Source organism: Pezoporus wallicus, unplaced genomic scaffold (assembly GCF_028554395.1).
Source record: "Pezoporus wallicus isolate ANWC-B61680 ecotype Strahan unplaced genomic scaffold, APGP_CSIRO_Pwel_v1 scaffold_13239, whole genome shotgun sequence".
Classification (NCBI taxonomy): Eukaryota; Metazoa; Chordata; class Aves; order Psittaciformes; family Psittacidae; genus Pezoporus; species Pezoporus wallicus.
The window spans coordinates 849,833-875,628 of NW_026642052.1; the positions used below are offsets into that span (position 1 = coordinate 849,833).

At 38.8% G+C, this 25,796-nt stretch overlaps 1 protein-coding gene across 5 annotated transcripts in view; it reads left to right on the plus strand.

Annotated features, from left to right (window-relative positions):
* The first annotated feature begins 524 nt into the window (after nt 1-524).
* The window catches only part of RGS12 (regulator of G protein signaling 12), an 89,196-nt gene continuing 63,924 nt past the window's right edge, over nt 525-25,796 (plus strand). For 3 of the 5 annotated variants that reach the window (XM_057426835.1, XM_057426834.1, XM_057426836.1), the window contains exons 1-3: nt 525-721; nt 6,795-8,741; nt 24,881-25,000. In XM_057426835.1, the coding sequence (XP_057282818.1) occupies nt 6,885-8,741; nt 24,881-25,000 (1,977 nt within the window). In that variant the 5' untranslated portion in view covers nt 525-721; nt 6,795-6,884. The remainder of the gene's footprint in view (nt 722-6,794; nt 8,742-24,880; nt 25,001-25,796) is intronic. The other 2 variants (XM_057426840.1, XM_057426832.1) reach the window with 2 other exon arrangements.

Here is a 25,796-nt window from a genome sequence, read left to right on the forward strand (position 1 = left end):
CTTTACCTTGTAAGCTCTGTCTCACTTTCTTCCCGGCCTTCAAAGGCACGGCATACCTGTTTGGTGCACTTCTGAACGCCTCCCGGCCCATCCTCCCTGACCAACCTGCCCTGTCTCCTCAGCGTCGCCACAGAACTGAGGGTTATTCTAACCGATCTCTCCCCTAAGACCTAACGCCACCGTGCTGTTGAGGTGAGTACCGGCTCCACCTTGTTCTCCCAGCTCCAACAAAACCGAGCAAGCTCTCGCTGATGAGTGATATTGACCATTTAATCCCTCCCTTCATCCCGGTTTCGACCGCTCCTCACGCCCCCCCAGCCCCATTCGAAAGGGCGCCGGCAACATGCGCTTGCGCACTGCCTCCACTCGGCGCGAAGCGGAGAGGCGGAGCGCCCGCTGCCCACCGCGCCCCGCCGAGGAGGCTCGGGGTAGACGGAGGAACTACGAGTCCCGGCATCCCCCGCGAGGCCGCTCCCCACGGCCGCAGTGAGCGCGGCCCTCGCAGAGCGCGCCGGGAGTTGTAGTTCTTTAGCGCTGGGTATTGTCTCTCCCCTTTCTCTGTCCGGGAACCCGACCGCCACCCCTGCCGGGCGAGCGCGGTGACTGACAGCTCCGCGCAGCCAGTGGCCGGAGCGCTCTGCGGCGCAGCCCGACGCCCGTCTCCTCGGTGACCAGGGGAGCTGGTGCCTCAGCGGAGTGGCCGGAGTCCCGGGACACGGAGGTGAGTGGGTCCGGGGCGTGGAACGCCCGCCCGGCTCTCCCTGGCCCCTCGCCGCCGAGCGCCTGGCCTGGGACCCCGCTCGGGGAGTGGCGAGAGGAGGGGGGCAGCCGAGGGGCGGCCTGAGGGGAGCCGGGGGGAGGGGAGCGGAGCTCCGCGGACGGAGCCGGGAGAGGGCAGCGCCCGCGCCGCCCTCTCTGCGCGCCCCTCGGCTGCGGCGCTGCCCGCGACCCCCGACGGCACGACTGGAGCGGGGAGCGGCGGGGAGGGGGGGTCTCGGGCACTCCTCGCACCCGTCCTTTTACCGCTTGAGTTTTCAAACCGCCCCTGCGGGCTCAGGTGCCGCCTGTCCCCTCCCCGCAGCTCCACCCTCCCGGGAAGCGGCTGTTAATGCGTAACCCCGCGGACCGTTGCTCGGGATGGCGCTGACCCCGCTCTCCTCGCCCCCCTCCGCGGCCTGCCGCTTCCAGTGCCGGCGGTGCTCCCGCCGCCGCCAGGTGCGAACCCTCCCGGGACGCGGCTACGCCGGCGCGGCCGGAGCCCGCAGCGTAACTCGGAGAGCGGCTGCACCAGGTGCCCCTCTGCTGGCTCCTCGCTCTCCTGTGAGCGCCGTGGAGTGCGGACCATCCCGAGCCTGCTCCCGAGCGCTTTTATCCCCGAGCAGACCTCGCGTGTCGCTGCTTCAGCCTGAAATGCTGCCCCTTTTCGCCGTTTTGGAACGTGTTTGCAAGAGAAGATGGGGAAAAACATGCCAAACTACCCAAAACCTTTTCACCACTTTAAATACACTCAGAAAGTTTAATCTGAATTGTAAACACACGACTTTATAGGGTAGCTTCAGAAAATTTTGTCTTCAGGTGCTTAGTCTAGTCAGACAAAACAGCGAATATCCTCTGTTCTTTACACTTTGTACAAGTGCTTCGGTGTGAGAAGAGTCGTTTTAGCCTACTGTTACTAATTAAAGTCAGTAGCTTTTGAATGATTGCAGTAGGTACACCTAATTGTTTTCTGGCAGAGCAGTTGCTGCTTATACAGGAAGCATAATGGTGTGTTTTGCCAATTGGGCTGATAAGGTTTTTTAGTAAAATACTGTCCCGCCCAAGTTCTCAAACAACTGGTAGCTGTCTTCAATGGGTTGTGCTGTTATAGTTCTCGTGTAACTTGTCTATAAACGTGTACCACATTTGAATAGTGAGTGGAATTCAAATTTTATAGCTTCGATTGAGCTTTGTAGTGGCATCATTTGCAAAAGTCAGTCCTTAATGGGTGGCACCCATGCTGAAGAGTCTCCTGCGGTACTTTGAGATGTAAGCGAGGAGTGAGGGAACAGTCTTCTCTGTGTGCTTCCACTTTGCACGTTTTATCCTCTTACAGTCTCGCTATTGAAAACCGAAGTGAAGCACACTGACATGGATCCTGTAGTGCTGAGTATCAGCTCATTTTCACAAAATGAACTGGTGGTCACTAACGTGCTCTTTAACTTCGCATGCTCCCTCACTGCCCTCTGTAACTGTTAAGGTTAGAGTCTAACACAGGAGAATGCCTCCTCCTGTGTCTGTTAGTTTTGTTGCTATGAGTTAGTAAGAGCAGAAGCAGGAAACAAACCACCTCTCTCCCTTGAAAGTAAGCAAATAAGTATTATTTTCTATGGAGTATAGGGTTTGAATATGACATGGAATGCTAGCATGGGTATGTAAAAAGACTACATAAAGAAATTCAGTGTTTGTGGGATAAAGTGCTGTTCAGATGTAACCAGTATTTTTTGGTGTTTTATACAAAACGATTGAAATGTTAGAAAGACTCCAGTTTCCTGCCAGCATTCATTTTAGTCTTTTTGTTTTGCAGTTCTGTGACAAAATTGATGTATAGGACAAATTATGTTATTTCACATACTAGAATGTTCACATACTAGACTCTTAATTTGTAGATGTTAGTGCTTCTGTCTGAAATACCTTGGGAAATATTTTGAAGTATTAAACTGTATTTGTTCTGTGTAATATTACTAACCTGTGTTGATTAAAATTTTGATGAACTTTCTGATATCATAGTTTTTTATGTTTGCACTGTGCTTCAAATGGTAGTAGGGTTTCCATATTTTCAATGTTTGTAATATATTGAATGTCACAAAACTGTGTTATTTCTTTAAGATTTAGTTATTATGTGTTACAAATTATTCTGCCTTTATAGGCCTGTTTTCTCCTATTAAATGCTCATATCCTCCTGACTAATAATCACTAATGTGTTTTGGTATTGTACAGGCTTTTTTCTTTAGGACTTACTTTATCATACTTGGCGATAGCAGAAGGTCAAAGTAAGCTTGGCCATGTGTAGTATTGTGGTGTAACCTTTTCTCTGACCTACTGGGTGTGACTGAATATGGTTATGCTATCAAATTAATAAAATTCAGTGCTATAATTATTAGGAGTAATTACAACAGTGTATTATTGGTAGGCTGAGTAAGAGTCAGTATTTTGAACTGAAAACAGCTCAATTTTCTCTTTGGTTACTTGTGACAGTTACTGCAGGTTATATAGTTCACTAACAATTCCATGGATTAGTAAACATGCAGACACCTGCAACAGTGCAACTAAATGATGCCTTTCTTTCACTGGATGCACTGCACATTTTGTAATTTATTGCAGGAAAAGGGTATTCAGTTGTGTGTTACTTTGAAACAGGAGGTTTGTGCCATTTTTGTGCCATATCTCTTTAGCTCCAGGTTTCAAATCTGCAAAGCAATGAAGGCAATTAGACAATATGATGTTCTTTTTAACAGTTTGTCACTCAACTAATCTCTGTTGGAACCTCTCTGATCATGAGAAATGTTATTTTCATGATTTTTCCATTTGCCTGACATACTGCTGTTGAGTAAAGTGTATTTGAATGCTGAGGGTTCTTGCAGAGGAGCTGCATTTGTCCTGTGTCTTAAAGTTTCCTAGATAATTTCAGTGGGCTGTTATTTGTCATGAATGTAGTTGGCACAAAAATTGCACAAGAATATTCAGTGAGGGAGGGAGGAAATCACTTTTCCAGTGATAAACCACAATTTTTTCTTCCTTTATTTTTAGTCTAAATACACTTTAATAGCAAAAAAACTTCTAATGTCGAATTACTTCCTAACTTAGCACTTACAAAATCACACAAATACATTAATATATCTAGAAGTCTTCAAGTCTCTGGAACTCACATTTGAGAAAGGTAATGTGTTAGCAGCTGCTGGGTTGGTTTCATAATGGTCAGGTTTTGATATGAAATTCCCTTATCAGTGGTTATCATGTGGAATAATGCTTGATGTGTAAGGGGTGTAGGTTAGGAAGGCAAGTAAATAAATTGACTTGTGAATAGAGTTGAAGTAGCAAATGTGGAATCATGAGTTAAGACAGCTCTGGGGTTTGCTTCTTCCCTAGAGCAGTCTAACTACATTTTCATTGTGTTTTTTATAGTTACATTTAGGGTATTTTTGTTATAGATTAGAAATGTAGCTGGAAAAATCTGTTCTTCTTATGAACCACTTCAAAATTAGAATAGTTAATGTTATTTTTTTTAATGACTGCTTTTTATTATATTTTTAAAAAATCAGATTATTTATAATTTAATATTCCTAATTGCTTCCTTTCCTCTTGCAAGCTGGGACCACACTTTCTGGTGCCACATACTGCAGTGCTTTATGTTGACCAAGTCAGCAGCACAGTTTTGGAGGATACCTGTGGGACACATTCTCCTGACAATCAAGAATAGAAATATTCACTGTGAAGCAAGCTAAACCATGTATATATTCATGCTCATAGACTTTTATTTATTGTTGGGCATTTGTTGTGTTGGGTTTTTTTGGCTGGAGAACTGTATCTTGAAATGTTTGAAATGATTGTTCTCAGAAAGTACCAGACCTAATTTGAGATAGCTGAATGCACAGTGATCTCTTGGTTCACAAGTTTAGCCTCATCAGGAAAAGGTCAATCTGTGTTTAAGGCATGAGATTGGATGCGAGTTGGCAGGGGTCTTATACGGCAACATGTGAGTTTGGTTAAATGTTTGCAAAGCATTTTTTATGTTATGATTTCCATTCAAAGGTTAAGTGTGAAGTTTCATTACTTCTGAAAACTAAGTTTCTTTCCCCAAATTATAGGGGAACTGTTATTGAAGCTAGATAATTGCTATATTAAAACAATTTGCAAAAACCGTATTACACTGAACAGTCACAGCTGCACCATGGAGATATAAAAACCTGATGTCCCTTTGTTCATAAAAAATACAAATTAAAAGCCAAAAGTAAAGCCAAGTAGATGTCTTCCAGTATGTTGAAGACTGTCCTGTTTAGGATTTGGAAGGATCCTAAGGGAATTATATCCTGTAGTTGAGTGTTTAGCAGAATATTCAAGATATTAGAGTGTCCAAGATATTTGGTAATCAAACAGCTCATATGTAGTAAAGTAGTCAAGACAAACTGTATTTTAGATGTTTTTTTGTAGTGTGGAACTTCAGTTCGTTGTGTTCCAGGCAGAAATACTGTGACAGTAGAGTGCTGTGAATTGCAGCACACTTTGAGTGTGGGGTACTTTGTTATTTCTGTAGCTGAGACCAATGTCAGAAAGATTGCTTGGTCATTTTTCTTTCATGCAAGCGCTGGGTTGGACGCTACTAATTTAACACTTTAGATACAATAAACAATGTGCGTCTTCCTGTGTGTGTACATTTGTATGGGTATCTATCTAAAATGCTGCCTGTTCTTTGCCCACATACACCAGATACTTGCTTTCAAGTACCTTGTACACTTTAAATATGTTACAATGTGGCAGAGTTACAAGTAAGCCGAGGGACCAGCTCAAAGCAGTAATTACTTTCAGATTAGTTCTCACTTGCTCAGGCTGAGTTTATTGCGGTTTTATGTAGCTGTAGTCCTCCAGTTGTTTAGTCAGTCTTCCTCCAGACCTGTGGAAGTAAGAGGTCGTATCATGCCACAAGGGAATAGTTTCAAAAGTTGAACAAGTTATTGTTTCTCTTTCTCTTCTTTGTGTTGAAACTTTTTTACGCATTTTAACTTGCTTAGTGGAGCAAACCTCTCTAAAACAATGGAATTCACCTGGGTATAATTAGAACAAGACATCCAGATTCAGAATCAACACCAAAATGTAATGAAATCTAATATTTCTTGCTGTTCATATAAAGCTGCTTTATCTTAATTGTAAATTCATTACTAGATTAATACTTGCAGCATGTGGAGCTCCCCTTTTTTTCCTCTTTTTTAAATTTTAAGCTAAACTAAAACACATGGATGTTGGAATGACTTGAATGTATTTTCTACAGTGTTTGCCTTCTGATAAATTATTTTTGAGTAGGTTAATTTCTTGGTTTAAGAGTAAATATGATTTTGGATCCCTTTGGTCAAATACATGACTGAATGCCCATTTGTTGTTGCATATGTAACTGAAACATATATGCCAGAGTTGAAGTTTGAGATACTTGTTTTAAGTTGCTTTTGTAGTTGGTCAATGGAGAAATGCAGGCAACTAGGGGTAATTTCTCTAACCTGTTTTACATGTTTACATTTGGTACCTGTTTCTATACATTGAGTATAAAAGGGGGTAGGCTACAGCTGAGTAGATACACTTGAGCCCTAATTTGTATGTTGCTGGGAAAGGATAGATGAGCTGTGCTGTGAAATGTCGTGGTATTTCAGTGGTGCTGTAAGCCAGAAGTTAAATGAATAGAATGTTATGTGGTGGAGTTGGGTAAGGTGAAACATGCTGTAGTATAAAAACACTGTCTGTCCATCAGAAGACTTTGGTTCTGGTTTTGATGCTTTGCCATTCACCTACTTTGTCATTTTGGACAGACATTTTGTTTGCATTTCCTATTGCTTTCTTATCAATAAATTTATGACTGTGGTACCTATTCTTTTCAAGTTGCTTTGAGTATTATGTTAATTCTCTAGCGATAGGTTTTGGTATAGTTGACTAGCAATATTTCTGAACAGTAAAGGGAAACTGGGTACTAAAAAACCTGAAATATGAGTGAGAATTAAATTATCTTTTTTTTTTTCTTTCTTTTTTTTCTCTCTTTTTTTTTTTTTCTTTAGAGCTCCATCAGATGAAGGAGTGATACTCTTGCAACATGACCAAAAAATGGGCTAATTAAAAGTTTTCTTTTGTTTGGAAAACCAACCAAAATGTTTAGACCAGGGGAAACAGTCAAACGTCGACTCAACATGCATGCTCCTCCTCGGATAAGAAGTGTGGAAGTTGCTAGAGGAAGAGCAGGTTATGGGTTTACCCTTTCTGGACAAGCTCCTTGTATTCTTAGTTGTGTTATGAAAGGAAGCCCTGCAGATTATGTTGGACTTAAAGCAGGAGATCAGATATTTGCAGTTAATGAAATCAATGTGAAAAAAGCCTCTCATGAAGATGTAGTGAAACTTATAGGAAAATGTTCTGGAGTCCTACACATGGTTATTGCTGAAGGGGTTAGTCACATAGATTCATGTTCAAGTGATGAAGAAGTTGGTTTCTATGATGGGAAGGGGTGGCTGAAACCCAAACCTGACTCTAAAGCTCTGGGTATAAACAGAGCAGAGAAAGTTGTTGAAGAAATGCAGTCTGGTGGCATTTTCAACATGATCTTTGAGAATCCTACTCTTTGTGCTGGTAACTCAGATAAGTCCGGACCAAAACAAAGATCGTTTTCGGCTTCTGCTGCTATCAGATTTGATACTGGCAATGAAAGTGTAAGCAATCCAAACCTACTGTCAAAGGAAGAAATATTCAAACCCCTGAATGATGATTCAGTTTTTAGAATTGGGCTGGAGAGCGCAGAAGAATTTGGATTAGATGCAAGCATTTTAAATGTTGCCATGATTGTAGGTTACCTGGGCTCAATTGAGCTTCCTTCGACAACCTTGAATTTGGAAAATGAGAGTTTGCAGGCTATTCGTGGGTGCATGAGACGTCTGCGGGCAGAACAAAAAATCCATTCACTGGTGATGATGAAGATAATGCATGACTGTATTCAGCTCTGCAGTGACAAATCAGGTATACTGGCAGAATACCCTGCAGAGAAACTGGCATTCAGTGCTGTTTGCCCAGATGATAGAAGGTTCTTTGGACTAGTTACGATGCAGACAAATGACGATGCAAGCTTGGCTCAGGAGGATGAAGGGGTTCTGAGGACATCTTGTCATGTTTTTATGGTGGATCCTGAATTATTTCATCATAAAATTCACCAGGGCATAGCAAGACGCTTTGGACTGGAATGTACAGCAGATCCAGACACAAATGGGTGTCTGGAGTTTCCAACATCATCTCTACCTGTTCTTCAGTTTATTTCTGTCCTGTACAGGGATATGGGAGAATTGATTGAGGGAATGCGTGCAAGGGCTTTTCTTGATGGTGATCAAGATGCTCACCAGAATAATAGCACAAGCAGCAACAGTGATAGTGGAATTGGAAATTTTAACCAAGAAGAGAAGAATAACAGAGTTCTGGTAGTTGATTTAGGAAGCAATCCGAGTAAGCACATTCCTAACAGCATATGGGAAAATCCAGTGGGAAGGGGACCAAATCAGCCTGCTTCCCACTGGAATGGCTTCTGTCATGAACAAGAAGGAAACATTCCTTTAGAAGTAATTCAGAATGATAAGTCCCAAAATGTAAGCAAACATTTAAGTCCTTCTGCTCGTATTGAAGTTCCACTGGTTTCCTCCCGGAATTCAGTACCCCCATCAAAGAAAAACACTGCTGGCATGGGCAATCAAAGGTGGTTGCCTGTGCATGTTTTACAGGAATGGCAGCATGGGAATGTGAGTGACCAGGAGTCATACACTGATTCTACGGATGGCTGGTCGAGTGTTAATTGTGGAACTCTTCCTCCGCCAATGAATAAGATTCCAGCTGACAGATACAGAGTCGATGGCAACTTTGGTCAGCCACAGTTAAAATCACATAAAAATGAATGGTCTAAGAAGATGTTTTGCATACAGAACAAATTTGGCCCTCCACACAGCATTCGGAAGTCTAAAGAAGATAAAAAGGTAAGAAGGATATGCTAATACTGGTTCTGAAAACCAAACAAACCCCAAACCCATCAGCCTATGATATTTTTACAACATGATATTTGCATACTAAAATTAAAGCATGTATTATGTCATTTACAAAGTTTCAGATTAAGAAAGTAATATGGTTCACTCTCCTTTGCAGAGGCTTATGTATATTCCTGTTTAATTGAGTGCAGCTCTGGAATTGTACTTCTGCTGGAAGTGTTGTCTGTTAGAGCTTTCTCACATTTCTTCTTGTCTCTTCATTGTTTCCAAATGTTGCAGTGGCATTGCAATAAAAGGAGACATGACATTCTAGTAACTTCAGTTTCTTCTGACCTCCAGCAGCAAAAGAATGGGAACAGTCTGGATCTACAGCCTGGTTCCTTTTTTATTGAAGGCTGGCTTGCAAATGTTATTATTTTAGTGATACCTATTTTTATAGAGATGTACTCTAATCATTATTCAAAAACCTGTGTTATAAACTTTTAACTTTAACCAAATAAGACAATTTTATAATAAAAATTCACTCCAGCAAATATCTCAGTACAAGTAGTGTTAAACCTCTATTTAACACTACTATCTGTTTAAAAGGATAGTTGTTCATGGTGATTATAATGTTCAGTATAAGGTTGCAAAGCTAACATTCTGCCAGTAAGATATAATTAAAGTTTTATTCCAAATTACTGTTTCATCTACTTGTTTTGTCTACTATTAGGCTTCTATAAACCAAATAGAGAAGATATATGAAAAAAAAAGTATGGGAGGAGTATCTGAGATAATGGCATACTGTTCCCTTTGTCACGTACATATTTTGCTGCTGAGGGAACTAATCTCATGGGAGTCTGCTGTTGACAACTGGGATTCTAGTGAGGTGGAAGTCATTGATCCTGTACTAAAAGAGATAGTAGCAGTGTTGTATCTGAAACCTGCTGACTCCAGGGAGAGACAGAACCTTATATTCCACATCAGTCTTTAAGAAGGGTTGTCCTTCCATGCAGAAGTATTGCTTATAAGATTGATTTAAGTGTCCATCATGATATCCAAATCTGGTTTTGAAATGTTGTTTTTTCACCCGATTATAAATATCCAACTACTGCTCAGGTGGATGACAGTAGAGATTATTTAGGTGTTTTATACTATAATCAAATCCTTGCGTTGGTGTAACAGTCAGGCACTGACTTTTTGGGTATTAGAATGAAGAACTTTAGAACATTTTGGTTTTGATGTGGAAGGAGAAATTATTTTTTATTGCTTTTCTTGCACTGTGAAGCCAACAGTTCTCACATACATTCTTTTATATACTTTTTGTGCTGAAATACACTGGTGTATTTTAAGGTGAAATGACTGCTACAGGCAGCAACGCTTTCCAGACCCACAATAATGTATTATACTTCAAGTGATCTTAAATACAAGTTAACACTTTTCAAAAAACAAATAGAAGTTATCCAAGCAGAAACTCTAAATTCATAAGTATTGCCCATGCAAAACAATCAATTCTGTCCACTACCCTGACGACTACATGCTTTATGATCTCTTTGCTTATGGACCAAGGAAAAGGCCACCTGGTGCAGATGGATGTTGGTCCCAGATGCTCTTTGGGAACTGGACCAACTGCATGGAGTGCTGTTGAAATTCCTTCAGACTCTGCAACAAATTTGTGTCTGTAGTGTTGTCCAAGATAGTAATATGGATTGTTTTCTCCACACCCCAACTCCCTCCCCTGCCCCGAGATTTAAAATTATAAAAACAGTTTCAGAAATGTTTGAGACCTTTATTTCATGGAATTTAAGAATATAGTAATGAAAATCTCATAGAAAATTTTACACTTAAAGATGTCCTATATCTGGGTAAACAGTAGTAATATTTTACCTACTGTATCAGTCAGATCAGTCTATGCCAGAATATATGTTCCAACGCTCAATGTCTCAGTTAATCTTTCCTTTTAAGTCTACTTACTAATAAAATAGGCATTATGTTCTTTAATTAATAACAAATTTGTTTGTAAGACACATTTAAAACTTTCCTGCATGGCTTTAGCATTTCTTCTCCTCATTAAGGCTCTAGAACCTCTTTTATATTTTAATTTTGTTTTTCAGTATTATTGAAGTCTGTTGAAACTGATAAGAAAAGCTCATGAAAGTCTTAAAACAGTTTGCAAGCATGAGTTGCAAGCACTTAGCATTATTCAGAGTAATTCACACAGATGAAGCAGTGCTATGTTCTCATCTTAAATCTTTCATGAAAACAGTCAGGGGATGTCATTATTGATGATCGTACCTCTGTACTTCTTTAGGTACTACAGAAATAGGGAAAAATCTATGCTTTCCCATATTAGAGCACTAATTTGCATCCGTTAGAGAATGATGTTCAGAAATCCAGACTCTTTGCTTTGCATGAAGAGGTAAGATTGTCTATTGCAAAACATTATTCAGATCGATTAGATGCTGTGTTCTATAAAACTATACAACCTCAGCGTCCTGTGACCTTTTTAAGTGGTAAGGACTGATTTTACACAGCATGCTCAGACACATTCCAGTTATAGAATAAAGTATATTAAGTGGTCACATGGGATTGCATTCTTATTTTTACAATGTAGTGGCTGAGTCTAATGCTTCGTTTGGCAGAGCAGTCCTCAAATTGCTTTTTAATTAAGGTGGTTTTTTTTCTTTTGTCTTTTACATTAATACTGAAGGGTAATATATCCTACAAGTGGGAATATGGAGAAGTCACTAGAGGGAGGAAAGGTTACCAAAGCTACAGTTTTTTTGTGACGGACTCTGCACATCCATATTGCATATTGTCTTCCTTGGAGCTTTCATTACACCTGGGGAAAGAGCATGAGTTCCTGGATGCAGCTCTGATGTAGCAGAACTGCTGTGCAGCTAAACAGTGATGATCACAGCATGTAATTCAGGAAAATATGCTGTACTGTACGGTGCTAGTGGGGAGTAAGAGGGACATAAACTGATTTTATAGCTGCACTGATAAGACATTTGTGAATTGTACACAGTGCAAGAGCAGATGTGAGAAAGCATGAGGGAATATAGCTGTTTAAAATGGCACTTTCAGAACTGGACTTTGGAAGTGTTTCTTGTGGGTAGGAATAGATACGGTGTTCCAGACTTTGGGTTACAAGGAACTAAACATGTTTACTGAGCTTTGTCTTCCCTTTAGTGTTGGAGTTTCTTCAATGATGATTTGTTCATTTCACAAATTAAAATTGTGGTTAATTTTGTAATGATTAGCAAAAAGCATTTTAAAAATATTAATGTTCTTGACACCACTGCATTTTAAACTTCAGTGTGTGAATAGCTGAAAAAATTTAAAAACACTTAATTTGATTAAATGTTACTGGATAGCATGAGGAGTTTTGTTTTACTTTAAAGTGTAAGACATTTATCCCTAAATTACTGAACTCATACTTTCACAATTGCTGTGTTTTATTTATTTTTTATTTATCTAGTCTTTGCTTTTAACATTGTTGATGAATTTGGGAAGAGGAGAACTACATCAGGGAAATTTTTGTTCTATTACCTCTCTTCTGACTGAGATTCACTGGGAGGTATCTCTGTCTCTATGCACCTCTAAAATGATCTGCTGTGCTGAACTTCACAGTTCCTGTATTTCTTAAAAGCTTCATGTAAGCAGTTTTCCACTGAAGCATCTCATGAGACTGTCTGGGGGATCTCCTTGACTTCTATAGTCCTTAGACTAAAACAAATAGTGGGAGGTAAGATGGCTTCCAGTCTCAGAATGACTCAGGAAGGTGAATTGCTGTAAGACTGATACTGGGTAGGAAGGGGTGTGTGGTCTCATAAGGACTAGCAGGTGAAGAGTCTGGTTATGGTTTCGGTGGGAATGGAATAATTCCTGCTTTTTTGTTTGTTATTCCTTTTGTACCGTATTAACTTTGCTGTTGCACTGTTACTTCCACCTCTTCAGCATTTCACTAAGTTCCAGACACTTACCTACTCACCCTTTTGTGTGATTTTGGGTTGCGCAAATGAAAAGCATCATAAGCAATATGAAAACATCAGGGGATGTTAGGATTGGCAAGGGACTTGAGAAATTGCTGAACAGGGAAGCATTCCTTTCCCCCTAGACTAAATTAATATAATACATTTGATTTTGTTCAGCCCTCGCTCTGTTTCTGGGCTAGTGCCTGGCCAAAAATGTGTCTACCCGTTACTGTTTTAAATTAAGTTTTACTGTGAAAATACTCCTTTTTCCACTAAAAAGCTTTGGAACAGACAGTTTAGTCTTTGAGTTTCCTCTTCATGAAGACAGAATTGTAGGCATTGACTTCTGACCATTCTTTTTTTCTTTTTGAAAGAAAGTCTGTTTTAATATTGTGGAGGTAAGTGTAACATTTAAGATCACAGGAGGTTTTACAGCCTGATCTTAATACACAGTATTTGGGTACTAGGTTTATTCCAAAATAATAAATCCATTAGAAAGTAATTAAGAAGCTGTTTAAAATTTTAGGTATTGATTTTTTAGAAACTCTTTTCTGCTTCATATTTGTTGTAGGACTTCTATCTTGATGGCTTTATTGTTTGTTGTCTTGAAGACTGAATTTGTAGATTTATTTGCAGAACTTAGAGGAATAAAAATCTAGATAATCTTACTGTCTGAGACTCCCTGGGGAATGGTATTGCAAATACTTTTTTGTGTGTTTGTTTTGTTGTTTTTTTTTTTTTTTTTAAACCAAAAGCTAATGCTTTGTAATCTTCATGGCTTAAGGTACAGAAAGTATTGTAAAAATGGTAGAAGAGAGGAGCCAGGTAAGCAATACTGTGGGGTTCACTACTACATCTCTCATTGCTATTATGTTTTTTGGGTTGCGATGATTATTACTCTCTTTAGATTAGTTTAACTACTTCAGAGTTCTCTTTGTTTCCAAAGCAAGTATTACTGAAAAAGATACACTGTTCAAGTTAAAAATGGAATTGATGTTTTAGTGAAAATTTGTAATTTGCTTCAAATCCAAGAGTTTCAGTTTTTAATGTTGGTAACTGGATGGTGAGCCAACTGAAGGCAGATATTTTAGATGCAAAGACAATGTTGGCAAAGCTGTGTCGTTCTCATATTTGTTTTTTGTTGTATAATTACATGTTTTTTTTCCCTTTTCTCTACAATTCTGTTTGCTCACTAGCTTAAATTGTTCCACCCCAGCTGTTTATAAAGCAGAATTAATGGCAGCTGGATTGCTATTCTTACACAGTACAATTTAATGCTAACATTTGGAATTATAGGCTTTGGTCTGATTTGAGATGTACATATCTACCTTAAAGAGAACTGAAGTGAAATGCCAGACACCAAGCTAGATCTGGGAATGTGCTAATGTGAATTAATATGCAAGGATGCATTTATATGAAATAGGTGCTCTAATAGATTTTGCTGGAAGGAAATGAAAAGCAGTTCAAAGTTTAGTAATTTCATACAGCCTTTTCATATGTATTGTAATCTTCTAAAATAATGATTTAAAAAATCAGTTCTAGGATTTTTAATTATGTCTGTAAAAAAGAAAATAATGCTGGGTACTTTTCTGTGAAAAAGAAATTGGATAACATCTGGACAGTAAACGTCTGTAGGGCAGTACTGATTTTGTGGAACTTTCTCAATTCAAATTTACATCCTAGAGAGCTAGATTTTTTTCATTACACCTGACTTTAAATGTTTTCTAAATCAAGCATAGGCTTGGACTCCAATTAACATCATGACAGTTATGGGGAGATGAAGGCATCTTAAGTATTTCTGAGCTAGTTCTGAATTGCAGAGTCACAGGAGAAAAATGTCTTGAAAAACAAAGAGAATCAATGAAGAAAATAGTGTGGAGAAACGTAATTAGCACAGAATGAGTTGAAATAATGAAAAATGGCTTTAAGTTTTGAATGTAGAAGCTTTGAGATAAGAGATTATAAAATTATTGTCTGAATGTTCAGTTGTACATAGATAGACCTCAGTTCCTTGCAGTTGAGAAGATTTAGGAAAGAAAAGGAGCTGTAAAATACCAGCTCTTCACCAGAGAAGAAATAGATCAATATGGAATAAAGGTCTTTCATTAACAAAAATAAATATGGAATTGCTAAAACTCATCTGAAGTGTCTAAACAGAAACATGAAAAAATGAAGCCTTGAGACAAAGACTTGAAAATTATTCCTATTAAAAAATGGCCATTAAGACATCAGTAAGTATGCAAAGATGGTACCAGAGAATGATATTCTGCATCAGCAAACCAAATTTCAGCTCTTTTTGGCAAACTTGTAGTGTTACACTTTCCACACACCCCTAGCAGCTGTACCTTTGAAAAAACAGTGTGTTTGCAGCCTGCCTCCCCTTATGTTTTTTTCATAGCACATACCACTGGTGGTTAATACTTATTTTGTAATCAATCAGTAAAAACATCCACATATATCAGATGAGATATCCAATATTGAGGTCAATATCCTATTTTAGACATTGTCCAGGAATAGCTGCTTAGAAAAATCACAGAAAAGGTGTGAAAAATGTATTCTAATTTTCAGCAGCATGTGATTTATAGACTTTCCTCTGGTAAAGACACCATCCACATCATTGTGCATAATAACTTTTGTGAACCTTTGTTCTTGAATTTGTTTTTTCTTAAACTCTGTTGTACTTTTGGCATTCTTGGTATCGCTTGAATTATATATTTTGCAGTTTAATAGTATAGAAAGAAAATGGTGCATAATTGTAATTTGTATATAGTTTCATTTCATACTTGCTAATGTTTGTTATGAGAAATACCAAACAATCTAACTCACTTTATTTTCTTAGTCATTTTGTTTTAAGTCTCAAACACCAATCACTTACTTTCCAAGCAGAAGTCAACTTAGTCTTCTGCCATACAAAAGCTTTTTCATGACTGTAGTATTCCTCAGTTGTACTATATTACTTTGGAGGAGATTTGACCAGAACTATAAGCAGTTTTTAAAATGTGTAAGCAGGCAATGTATTCATGAAGCTTATTTCTTGATTACTTTTGCTTTTATGTTGATTATTCATTTGCCTTTTTGTTTGTTACTGATTACTAGCCCATACTGACTTAATGTTCCCAGCTAATGCTAACCTAATGTTCAGGATGATTTGGAACCAATTGTAATGCTTGTACTTGTTATTTTCTTCACGTTTTTCCCTAGTGTACTCAGGTCTTTCTGTTCCTCTGCAATTTCCAACTAATAGGCTTCCAGCTTATAAAAGATACTGTTATCTAGTTATACTGAGAAAACAATCTTACTATTCCATCTGCATTAATACCATTCACATGTGTTTTCTTGTTTGAAAAAGGATTAGGATAGTGCTGAAGTGCAGGTGGTCAGTATTTTGTGCCTGCTATCCTTACTACGCAAGCAAAGCAAGAAATTTAATTTACTTGGATGTCTAATGTGGCAGGACAGCCTCTTTTCTATGTCTTCCTGGAGTACGTAAAGATCTTACATTGTACACCGTTCTTGATGATATTATGGGCCAAAATCCCTCTGTAATGGTTATAACACAGTCAAATGTGTCATTATCATCTGGTTAATAAAGAGGTATTCTTAAAAGTGATCAAATCTATTGACCAATAATAGTGAATGCTATTTGAATCCCTTGTCATAATGGTGCCAAAAAAAACCCCAAACCCCAACCCAACCAAACCCATTATAAAGATATATAATGATTAAACATTCATTAAGTTGTTCAACCTGGAGAAGAGAAGGCTCCAGGGAGACATTAGAGCAGCCTCCCAGTACCTAAACGGGCCTACAAGAAATCTGGACAGGGACTTTTACAAGGGCATGAAGCCACAGAACAAGGGGGGGATGGCCTTAAACTGAAAAAGGGGAGATTTAGATTGCATTTTAGGAAAAAAATCTTCACTATGAAGGTGCTGAGGTGCTATCACAGGGTGCTTGGAGAAGCTGTGGCTGCCCCATCCCTGGCAGTGTTCAAGGCCAGGTTGGACAGGGCTTGGAGCAACCTGCTCTAGTGGAAGGTGTCCCTGCCCGTGGCAGGGGCTTGGAACTGGATGAGCTTTAAGGTCCCTTCCAGCCCAAACCATTCTCTGATTTTAGGAATTGCAGTGTAATTAAAGCCTGTGGAAAAGCTGTCAGTAAAATTTGCATGATGTTAGAGCTTTTTTAATTAACCCTCACCCATGTAATCCAGCTTTGTGAGGCGATGCCGATCCATGGTGATGGCAGCAGTGCATGACAGCTGGAGAGTGTTACTTCGTTCTTGTTTTGATCCATAGCATACGGAGCTCTGCCTAGCAGCATGCCTACCCGTACCCCAGGACTTAGTGCTTCTGTTCCTGTTGTGGTCCAGGGGATGACCACAGCAAGCTCTTTTCCTATTTCCCTCATGTATTTTTTTTTAATCACTTTCAGGGTATGAGAGGCCCTAACCCAGAATACCCTGCAATTCAATCCATGCCATTCTCAGGCCCTTAGACCCTCACTTTACAAGTCATACAATTCTGCACTGTCAGTTCTTGGGTGGAGGAGCATTTGATGCTGGCTGATGGGATGAGGAGCAAAGGGAGGTCTGGCCTGCAGTCTTGCCTGCTCTCACTACTATAGTGGGGCAGTCAGCTGACTGCACTGGTAAATGGAAGAACGGGCACTTACGGATGGTAGTGAACAGCAGAGGAAGACTAAGCCAAATGGTCCAGAGCAGGATTTGGGACCAATATTGATGACCGAATAATGTTTGTATCAACTACTTTGCTTCAAGACTTTCAGTGCTTTTTAGATCTTGTGCTCTGACTATATTGGCATTACTGTGGCATCCCTGTTCCCCATCCCTTTTCAGAAGGGTCTAAATTAGGAACTTTTCTTTCTGAAGTCCTAGACCTGCATTTTTTGGTAAAGATGAACTGCTGCTCCAGACTGACCCTTCTGCTGTTTATCATCCGAGAGTAAATTTGGCAAGTTTTGAATAGCCGCAGAAGTTTCAAATTATGTGATCTGTTTGTCTGGGTTCTGAACTGTTATGCGCTTTACCATACAAAGTCATAGAGTCTAAACCTAAAAACAGTGAGAGTTTTTAAAAGCTTTAATAGCTGGAAATAGAATCATAGGATAATAGAATAGTTAGGGTTGGAAAGGACCTTAAGATCATCCAGTTCCAACCCCCCTGCCATGGGCAGGGACACCTCACGCTAAATCATGTTGCCCAAGGCTCTGTCCAGCCTGGTCTTGAACACTGCCAGGGATAGCGCATTTACCACTTCTTTGGGCAACCTGTTCCAGTGCCTCACCACCCTCACAGTAAAGAGCTTCTTCCTTATCTGAACTTCTTAGCCTAATCTGAACTTCTCCAGTCTTAGTTTAAACCCATTGCCCTTGTCCTATCACTACAGTCCCTAAAGATGAAATAGGAGTAGGACAAATTATTATTTGATAATTTTATGGTTAGTATGATTAAGCTCTGTGACACATAGAAAGTAGAAAATTCTGTATTAGTTGAGCTCCTTAAATTGAAGCCTTTTAAATGATGCTGTTCCTTCCTTTTTTCCCCAATAAAATCTGTTAATAAAAGCACCCTCCTTTTGTTGCATGCTTTTAGAGGCAATTAATCAGAAATCAGTGCTTAAATTGACACTTTTTGTACAGACACTCACAAACAGTTTTTTTTTGTTAAAAGAATCTAATTTCTTTGACCTTTTAGTATAGGGTGATGCTTACCTGGGGATTTGACTCTCTGGAGCAGGATGGCCAGTTGCTCTCTGAGTAGTGATGGTTGTTTCACTTTTAAGCAGGGTTTAGCTGGGTTGTATAAGACTCCCCAAACTGTTGTTCTAGTGAGTTTTTCTAATCCAGCTGGCAAGTGGTCCTATGAGACCATTCTGACATGTGCTTGGTGCTTTTGTATTCTCTTAAATGCTCAGGGCACAGAATAATAGACTTGTTCTACCCACACAGGAGAAAACAATTTCTATCCAAATTACTAGATATCAGTCACTAGGGTTTCTCTAATTTGTTTTAGAGCCCTTATAAGTTTGTTCATGTCATTCAATCACTTTTTTATTTCTTTTTTCCACAAACATTTAAAACAATTATTTCACTCATGCCTGTGAATCTTGTCAGATTAGATTTCATTGTGAAACAGTTGTGAAAGCATTTGAAAGCATCCTTTTGTAAAAGCAGGTGATCGGGCTTGTTAATGTTTTTCTAACTCTTTAGATTAGTTCCCCCTCCTTGTGTATTTTATCTTTCCCTCTTCCTGCTTTTCCAAACAGCAGCCAAAATCCCATAAGATTCAGTCCCTTTAGTTTCCTCTCAAGGTCACAAACTGTAATGTGTTTTCCATGAAGAGATTAAATTTGTTAGATGTTATAAAGCTGGCCTAAGCCTCACAGTTTTTCTCCTTTTTTCCCCCTTTCTTGGTTCTTTCTGCCAGCTTCCTGCGTTTTGTCATTGTCAGGGATGCTTGAGCACCTAGCAAAAATCTCCCACTTCCTTAGCCTCTTGTAATCTCAGAGCTGCGAGTATCCTTTCCTTGCTACCTCCATCCTGCTCCTGTAGCTTTAAAACAGAGGAGAGGAATATAATTGTTTTATTAGTTACATCCAGGTATTTGAATGAGAGGACATTATACGTTTGACTGTAGAAAGACCCAAAGACTATGTAGCGCAAAATGGAAATTTTAAGTTGTTAAGTATGACAATTTGTTAAAAAAGCTGAAATACTTGATAAGTGCATTTGCTAGAATAAGAAAGAGCATGATAGAGCTTATGTCTATAGCTGGGAATTTCTTTAAGGTAGTTGAAGATGCTTTCTAAAGGTGTTTGGTTTCTTTGGCTTCTGAATAATTGATAAGGTTTCATCAGCTTGCTTCTGTGCACTCATGCTCAGGTTAGAGTATCGTGTTGACTATCATAGTTTCACATTGCATTTCTTTGGGTGCCAGAGAGGGACTGTAGTAGTAGGACAAGGGTAATGGGTTCAAACATCAAAACATCAACAGGGGAAGATCAGGTTAGATACAAGGAAGAAGTTCTTTGCTGTGAGGGTGGTGAGGCAGTGGAACGGGTTGCCCAAAGAAGTGGTAACTGCTCCATCCCTTGGAGTTCAAGGCCAGGTTGGACAGAGCATTGGGTGACATGGTCTAGTGTGAGGTGTCCCTGCCCATGGAGGGGGGGTGTGGGGGGTGCGTGTAAGTAGGTGATCTTAAGGTTCTTTCCAAGCCTAACTATTCTACCATTCTATGATTCCTTGGTAGTACCAATTTAAAGAGTTCCTGTCATGCTCAGGCTGGATTGGCAGGGAGCATCATCAGTTGTGTTGGCATGACTGTCTGTGGATCTGTTTTACAAAGAGGATTATTTCATTTTGTAAACTACAGTTTATTGTTAGTGAAGGTCAGAGGGGAGCCTGCTGCAATTTGGGAGCTGCAAGGGTGGTCAGAGGTACATGCAAAAAGCTTGCACAACTGCTCAAAAGAATACTATCTGGAACTTCAACCTAACCTGTTTATCAGAATTAACTTTTACGAGCTCATCCTTTTTCTTTCTGTCTTTAAATAACTAGATTTATGCAAGTCACCTTGTATTGTAATATTTTTGTACTTTCTCTCCCACTGTTTGCAGTCTATCATAAGCCCATATGCTTCTTCACTCCGTCTTGCTAGTACATGAAGTACGTTTTCCACTCTCTCATTTGTACTTTTCTTATAAACCTTTCCTGTTACCAGACATAAACTGTTCTCATTTGGACACATTCACAAACTGCTGCTATGTCTGTCCCCCTGTGGGGACTTTTGTTTTCAATGCTTTACTTGTCAAGTAGATTAGGAAGTAGCTCATCTACAAGGCCAAATAAGCAGGTTAAAAGTTAAAAAAAAATTAAAAATATGCATTTGAAGGGAAAGACTACAGTTTGGTAAGTGATTGATTGTTAATTTAGGGAAATGTATTTGCACTTGCCATCTCCTGTTAGCCTAGAGGAAAAAGGGTGATCTAGACATATGTTAAAATCATGCAGACCCATTCATTGTCCTGCTTTTCTCTTATGATTTATATGTCTAACTGGTATTTCAGTCCAAGCTAGTTCATAATTTTTACTTTGTTACAAGAATAGAAAGAGGAATGTTGTTTTTTAGATCATCAGTGTGTTAATTCCTTTAATCCTTTGTTGTTTTTCCTCTCCATCTGCCAAGTCATAACAGGATAAAGGCTTTTAGATACGCTCTTTTGTACTTTCACCATAATAGTAGTAGCAGGGTTGTAAGCAGTTTCGTATTGCAAAATTCAAAGGATGTATTGCTGTAGCATGTGCTTTTCACTAATCAACTTGTTTTCACAAGTTTCTGTGCTTTTCTGTTTGTTTCTGGATTCTTAAAATAAAGAGACTTAGTGAAATGTCAGATGGACTTTAGTTTCTAATACGGTTCTGGGAAAGGACATAGATTTTCTTGAATATCTAGATATTTTTAGAGTTTTATTTTATAGATTCAGCAACACAGTTTTTTCCAGAATAGAATCTTGATATGATAGTAAGTAGTTCTAAGGTTTACAGGCAATCTGTGTTTAAAAATCCCACAGCCCAATGTTGATGTAACAAATTTCAGTGTTTTAGTTTGGCAGATAACAATGAACAGAACAGCTTTTTGTTGGTCCTGTAGTGCAGTGTTTTGAAATCTTTTTAGGTTCATTTAATGTTTTTTAGTATCTGTTTAATAGTGTAATAAAGGCTTTTAGAAGTATGCTTTCTTATAGCTAATAGACTGAAAAATTTATATTAATATCAGTCCTTGCACAAGCAGTATCTTTTTGGTCAAATACTTTGTATTTCTTTAGCCATGCTGATTAGTACATTACAGTTGCAGTGGTTGTTCTGTCTTCAAGTCTTAGAAGCTTTTATTTCCAGCTCTTCAGAGTCCCATGAAAACCATTTGCCAAAACGATGCTGTTATTTGCTTAAGCTACACAATTCTTTATTTGTGTGCATGTGTGTGTGCAAGGCACTTTTTCAGATTGATCTGCAGAATGTCTGGAACAGAGTCAAGAAAAGATGAAAAGGGAGACTTCTCAGCACCATTACCAGGAAATTAAATACGTTGTGAACTGCAGTCTTTTCCTTTTTTTTTTTTTTTTTTTTTTTTTAGCAATGTCTTCCTTAATTTTCTAGATTATTAATTTGATTCTTCAGAGCAAGAGTGAGATTTTTGTCAGCTGAAAGCGCTTTCCTCATTGCAGTTGTGGGGGAAAACAAAGTTGGGTTGGGGAAATGGTTAGTTCAGTGAATTTTTGTATTTTGTGTTTCTGAAGCACTGTTTTATTCTCAGGGTTTCTTCTTCCCTGGTCTTATCTTCACCATTAAATACAGAGCTTAGTAGTGAGTTTTGTATGAGAATATCAAAAACTGTAAATAAAAACTTTGATTGGATACTAATTTCCTATTTTTTTTTCTATTACCACACAATTTGCAAGTATTTTTGTCCACTCTTTCTCGTTGTTATGTTTCTGACCACAAATAGGTAAGCAGCATTTGCTTCTGAAGTGGGGCATCTGGTGATAATTAATCTTATCTAGAATCTGCTTCTCAGTGGAATCTAATTAGATTTGTCTTCAGGCAGTTTGCTCCTCTTCCTCCAATTTGTAACGTTACTGTTTCAAGATTTTTTTGAGTGTGTGTTCTCTGGTTGTTTTAATGTTCCAGAATTGTATACAGCAATCTCCACTGTTCAAACATACACTGGACTGTTTGTATTCTTCTTGAGCTGAATGAGAAAGAAAAGTGAAAGTCTATTTGTTATTCAAAATAGATCTGACTGCTATTGATAGTGTTTTGCCTTTGTTTCCTTTCACCATTTTTCTTTTATGAAAGATGAAGTCCTCTGAGGGGTGCATCTTATTTTGAGAAATACATGAAAGACAATCAAGCCAGTAATAATTACACCAGTTCATTAGTTTCAAGACAGCAGTTGTACTTGCACTAACGATGCCATTAATTTCACTGGTCTTAGAATTTGCTGAGCTGTTTGCAGTCTGATAGGGTTTTTTTTACTAATTCATAGATTAAAAACTTAAAGAATGCAAAACTAGTGTGGTCATACTTGACGAGTGAAACCTAGTGATGAATACACATTAATACACATGTATTAATGCTGTTTTAACAGGAATATACCAGGAGGAACCATGTTAGTGTTTTGGTATGTTATGCTGTAATAGTAATGGATACTGCTGAAATTAGTCAGGAGTTGATGTGGAGTTCACTGTTGGACACAGATTACTGCATTAGGTATAAGCTTTCAGTTCAGACAGGAAAGACTGCTGTGACTGTAAGGTTTGAGCCAAGTGTGAGCCACCTCAGTGGTATCTGCCTGGATGAACTTTGAAATGTTGCTCAAAAACCCAGGAACTGTCCTCATTCCCGTGGGTGCTATCTGTGAACATTGGCAGCATCTTCCCTTACCACATGTGTGGCTGATAATTTTAGCAAAAAACATCTTTCCTTGTTTATACTGTACTTTTAAAATATTTTCTTAAAAACCTTAGAAGCTAATCTCCAGTTGCCAGATTCTGAGTTTTTCATCACAGAAACTGCCCAGTTTTCTTCTCAACCAATTAAAAAAAAACCCCTTAGTAAACTGAAAATTGGAAGGGAAGGAGGTTTTGAGATTTCACATAAAAATATATCACTTTTAATACTGCATGAAGAAGTTGGAGTCTCAGCCTGTTGCAGTGCTGAACCCTGCTACATACTTGGGATCCAGATTCCTCTATGCTGTGCTATGTCTTGACATTTCTGGGAGCTTGTCAACAGAATGTGTTGTGAATACTGGTGGCAGTCAGAGCCCTGTTGCTAAAGAGTAGTGTTTACTCCATGGGAATAAGCAAACAAGCAGATACCTTCTGCTGGATCCCTTTTTTTTAATTGCTGTATAGCTGTATTATATTTTCAGTGCTCTTCCCTACTCATCATTTGCATGAGATTAGAAGAATATGAAATTTATGATTGTCCTTTTGGTTAACGTGGTGTATATAGACTTTCAAACAAATGATCAAAGGGATACCAAAGTATTTCAGAATTGAGAGCACAGCAACCTGCCCAAAGGAAGAAATAAATACGAATATAAAATTTAATAAAATGCAAATGTAAAATTTAATAAGCAATTATAAAAGGACAAATGCATACATTTTTAAGCTTACTGTGATAAAGATGCTGAAATGAAATAGAAGAAAATTTACTCTGAATTAAAAGCCTTTACTTTCTAAAGCAAAAAAGCATCAGAAGACAGGAAGGAATTTTCTTTACATTGAGAGTTACAGTGAAAGGAATCCAAAATTTCAGGCACATAATCACAAGTTTTCATAATGCAGTGAGTTTATGTACATCTGCTTAGCACCAGTCACCATGTGCCTACTCTTCAGTTTAAGCTTACGCTTTGCCATTTGGCATAAGCCAAATATGTACATGCTGAGCTGTCATAGCTTAACTGACATCTGGTGACTCTTTAAAGAGGAAGAGTATTATTACGGGGAAAAGAGAAAGCCATTAGACGTACTTATTGCAGCACCAGCTCTAGTCGTAGAACATCCAAGTAAAGTATTTTCTTTCTTCAGAACAAAAGTTCCCGCATTTTGTACTGTGTGATTTAAAGTGTTGCACTTCACACTAGCAAGCTTTTTTAACAGACAGAAAAAGTAGTAAAAGTAAGATTTTTAGAGGTGTGGAAAAAGATTCTAACAGCAGCTGGGTGAGATGGTCTCTAGGATGGTAGTTTCCTATAGAAAGACACATATTTTGTCATTGTGCATGTTTTTCAGTTAAGACAGTGAAGAGCTAGGATTGTCTTGTTTTTAATTAAGCCCTGTCTATTAATACGGGCATGTAGCATATGTACACTTTAGCCACCTAGCCGGTGACTGATGTTTATACAGTAACTTAATGCTGAATATTTATGATATTTGACTTGGTACTAGAAAAGTCAATACATGATTTTGCAGGGGCATGGGAAGTGACCGACCAGCTTGTGTTGAAATTGTGGTCCTGTTACAGGTTTGCAAATCCATCTCCTTGGAATTCTGTACCTACCAATGCTCACAATTCAGGTGCTGTCTATGATCAGCAGTGTACTAAAGCTGAATAAGTAAAATAATGATACATATTTTCTGTTTCATTTAGGGTGCAAAATTTGGACATCCAATGGGATTAAATCAGGCTCCTCCCCCACGTTCTTCTGTTCGAAGATCATTTGGAAGATCTAAGCGATTTAGTATTACTCGCTCACTGGATGACCTTGAGGTAAATAACTTTCACTTAAAACTTACAGTAAATCTTAGAGAGGAACCTACAGTAGTTAATGCTGATAAGTAATGAGAGAAACTATTATCTATAGTGTAAGTTACTAATCATCATATGGTGTTTAGGTGAGGGGAATACAGATTTCATGTATCACCTGACTTTTACAGTTTTTCTTTAATAGTTTAACTTAGTGCCAGCAATAGCTGTTCTTTCTGTGGGGAATTTTGACTTTAGTTTACCAAAGAAGTGATAAGTGCTCCATCCCTGGCAGTGTTCAAGGCCGGCTTGGATGTAGTCTTGGGTGACATGGTCTAGTGTGAGGTGTCCATCCCCGTGGCAGTGGGGTTGGAACTAGATGATTTTAAGGTCCTTTCCAACCCTAACTATTCTATGATTCTGTGATCACAGCTGGTCATTTAAAGCAAAACAATACAGTTTTGCTGATCAAAATGTTCATATCTTAGAAATCATATCATGGTATCATATAAAAAAATCAAATGCTCGTCATGCCTTATAATGTTAGAATTAAACTTAGCTAGAGGTATTAAAGATAACAGGAAGGGATTCTACAGGTACATAGCAAATAAAAAACAGACAAGGGAGAATGTAGGCCCCCTCAGGAAGCTCTCGGGAGAACTGGCTACACAGGATTTGGAGAAGGCTGAGGTTCTGAATGACTTCTTTGCCTCAGTCTTCACTGGCAAAGGCTCTGACCAAACCACCCAAGTCTTGGAAGGCAGATGCAGGGACTGTGAGAATGAAGACCTTGCACCCACTGTAGGAGAGGAACTGGTTC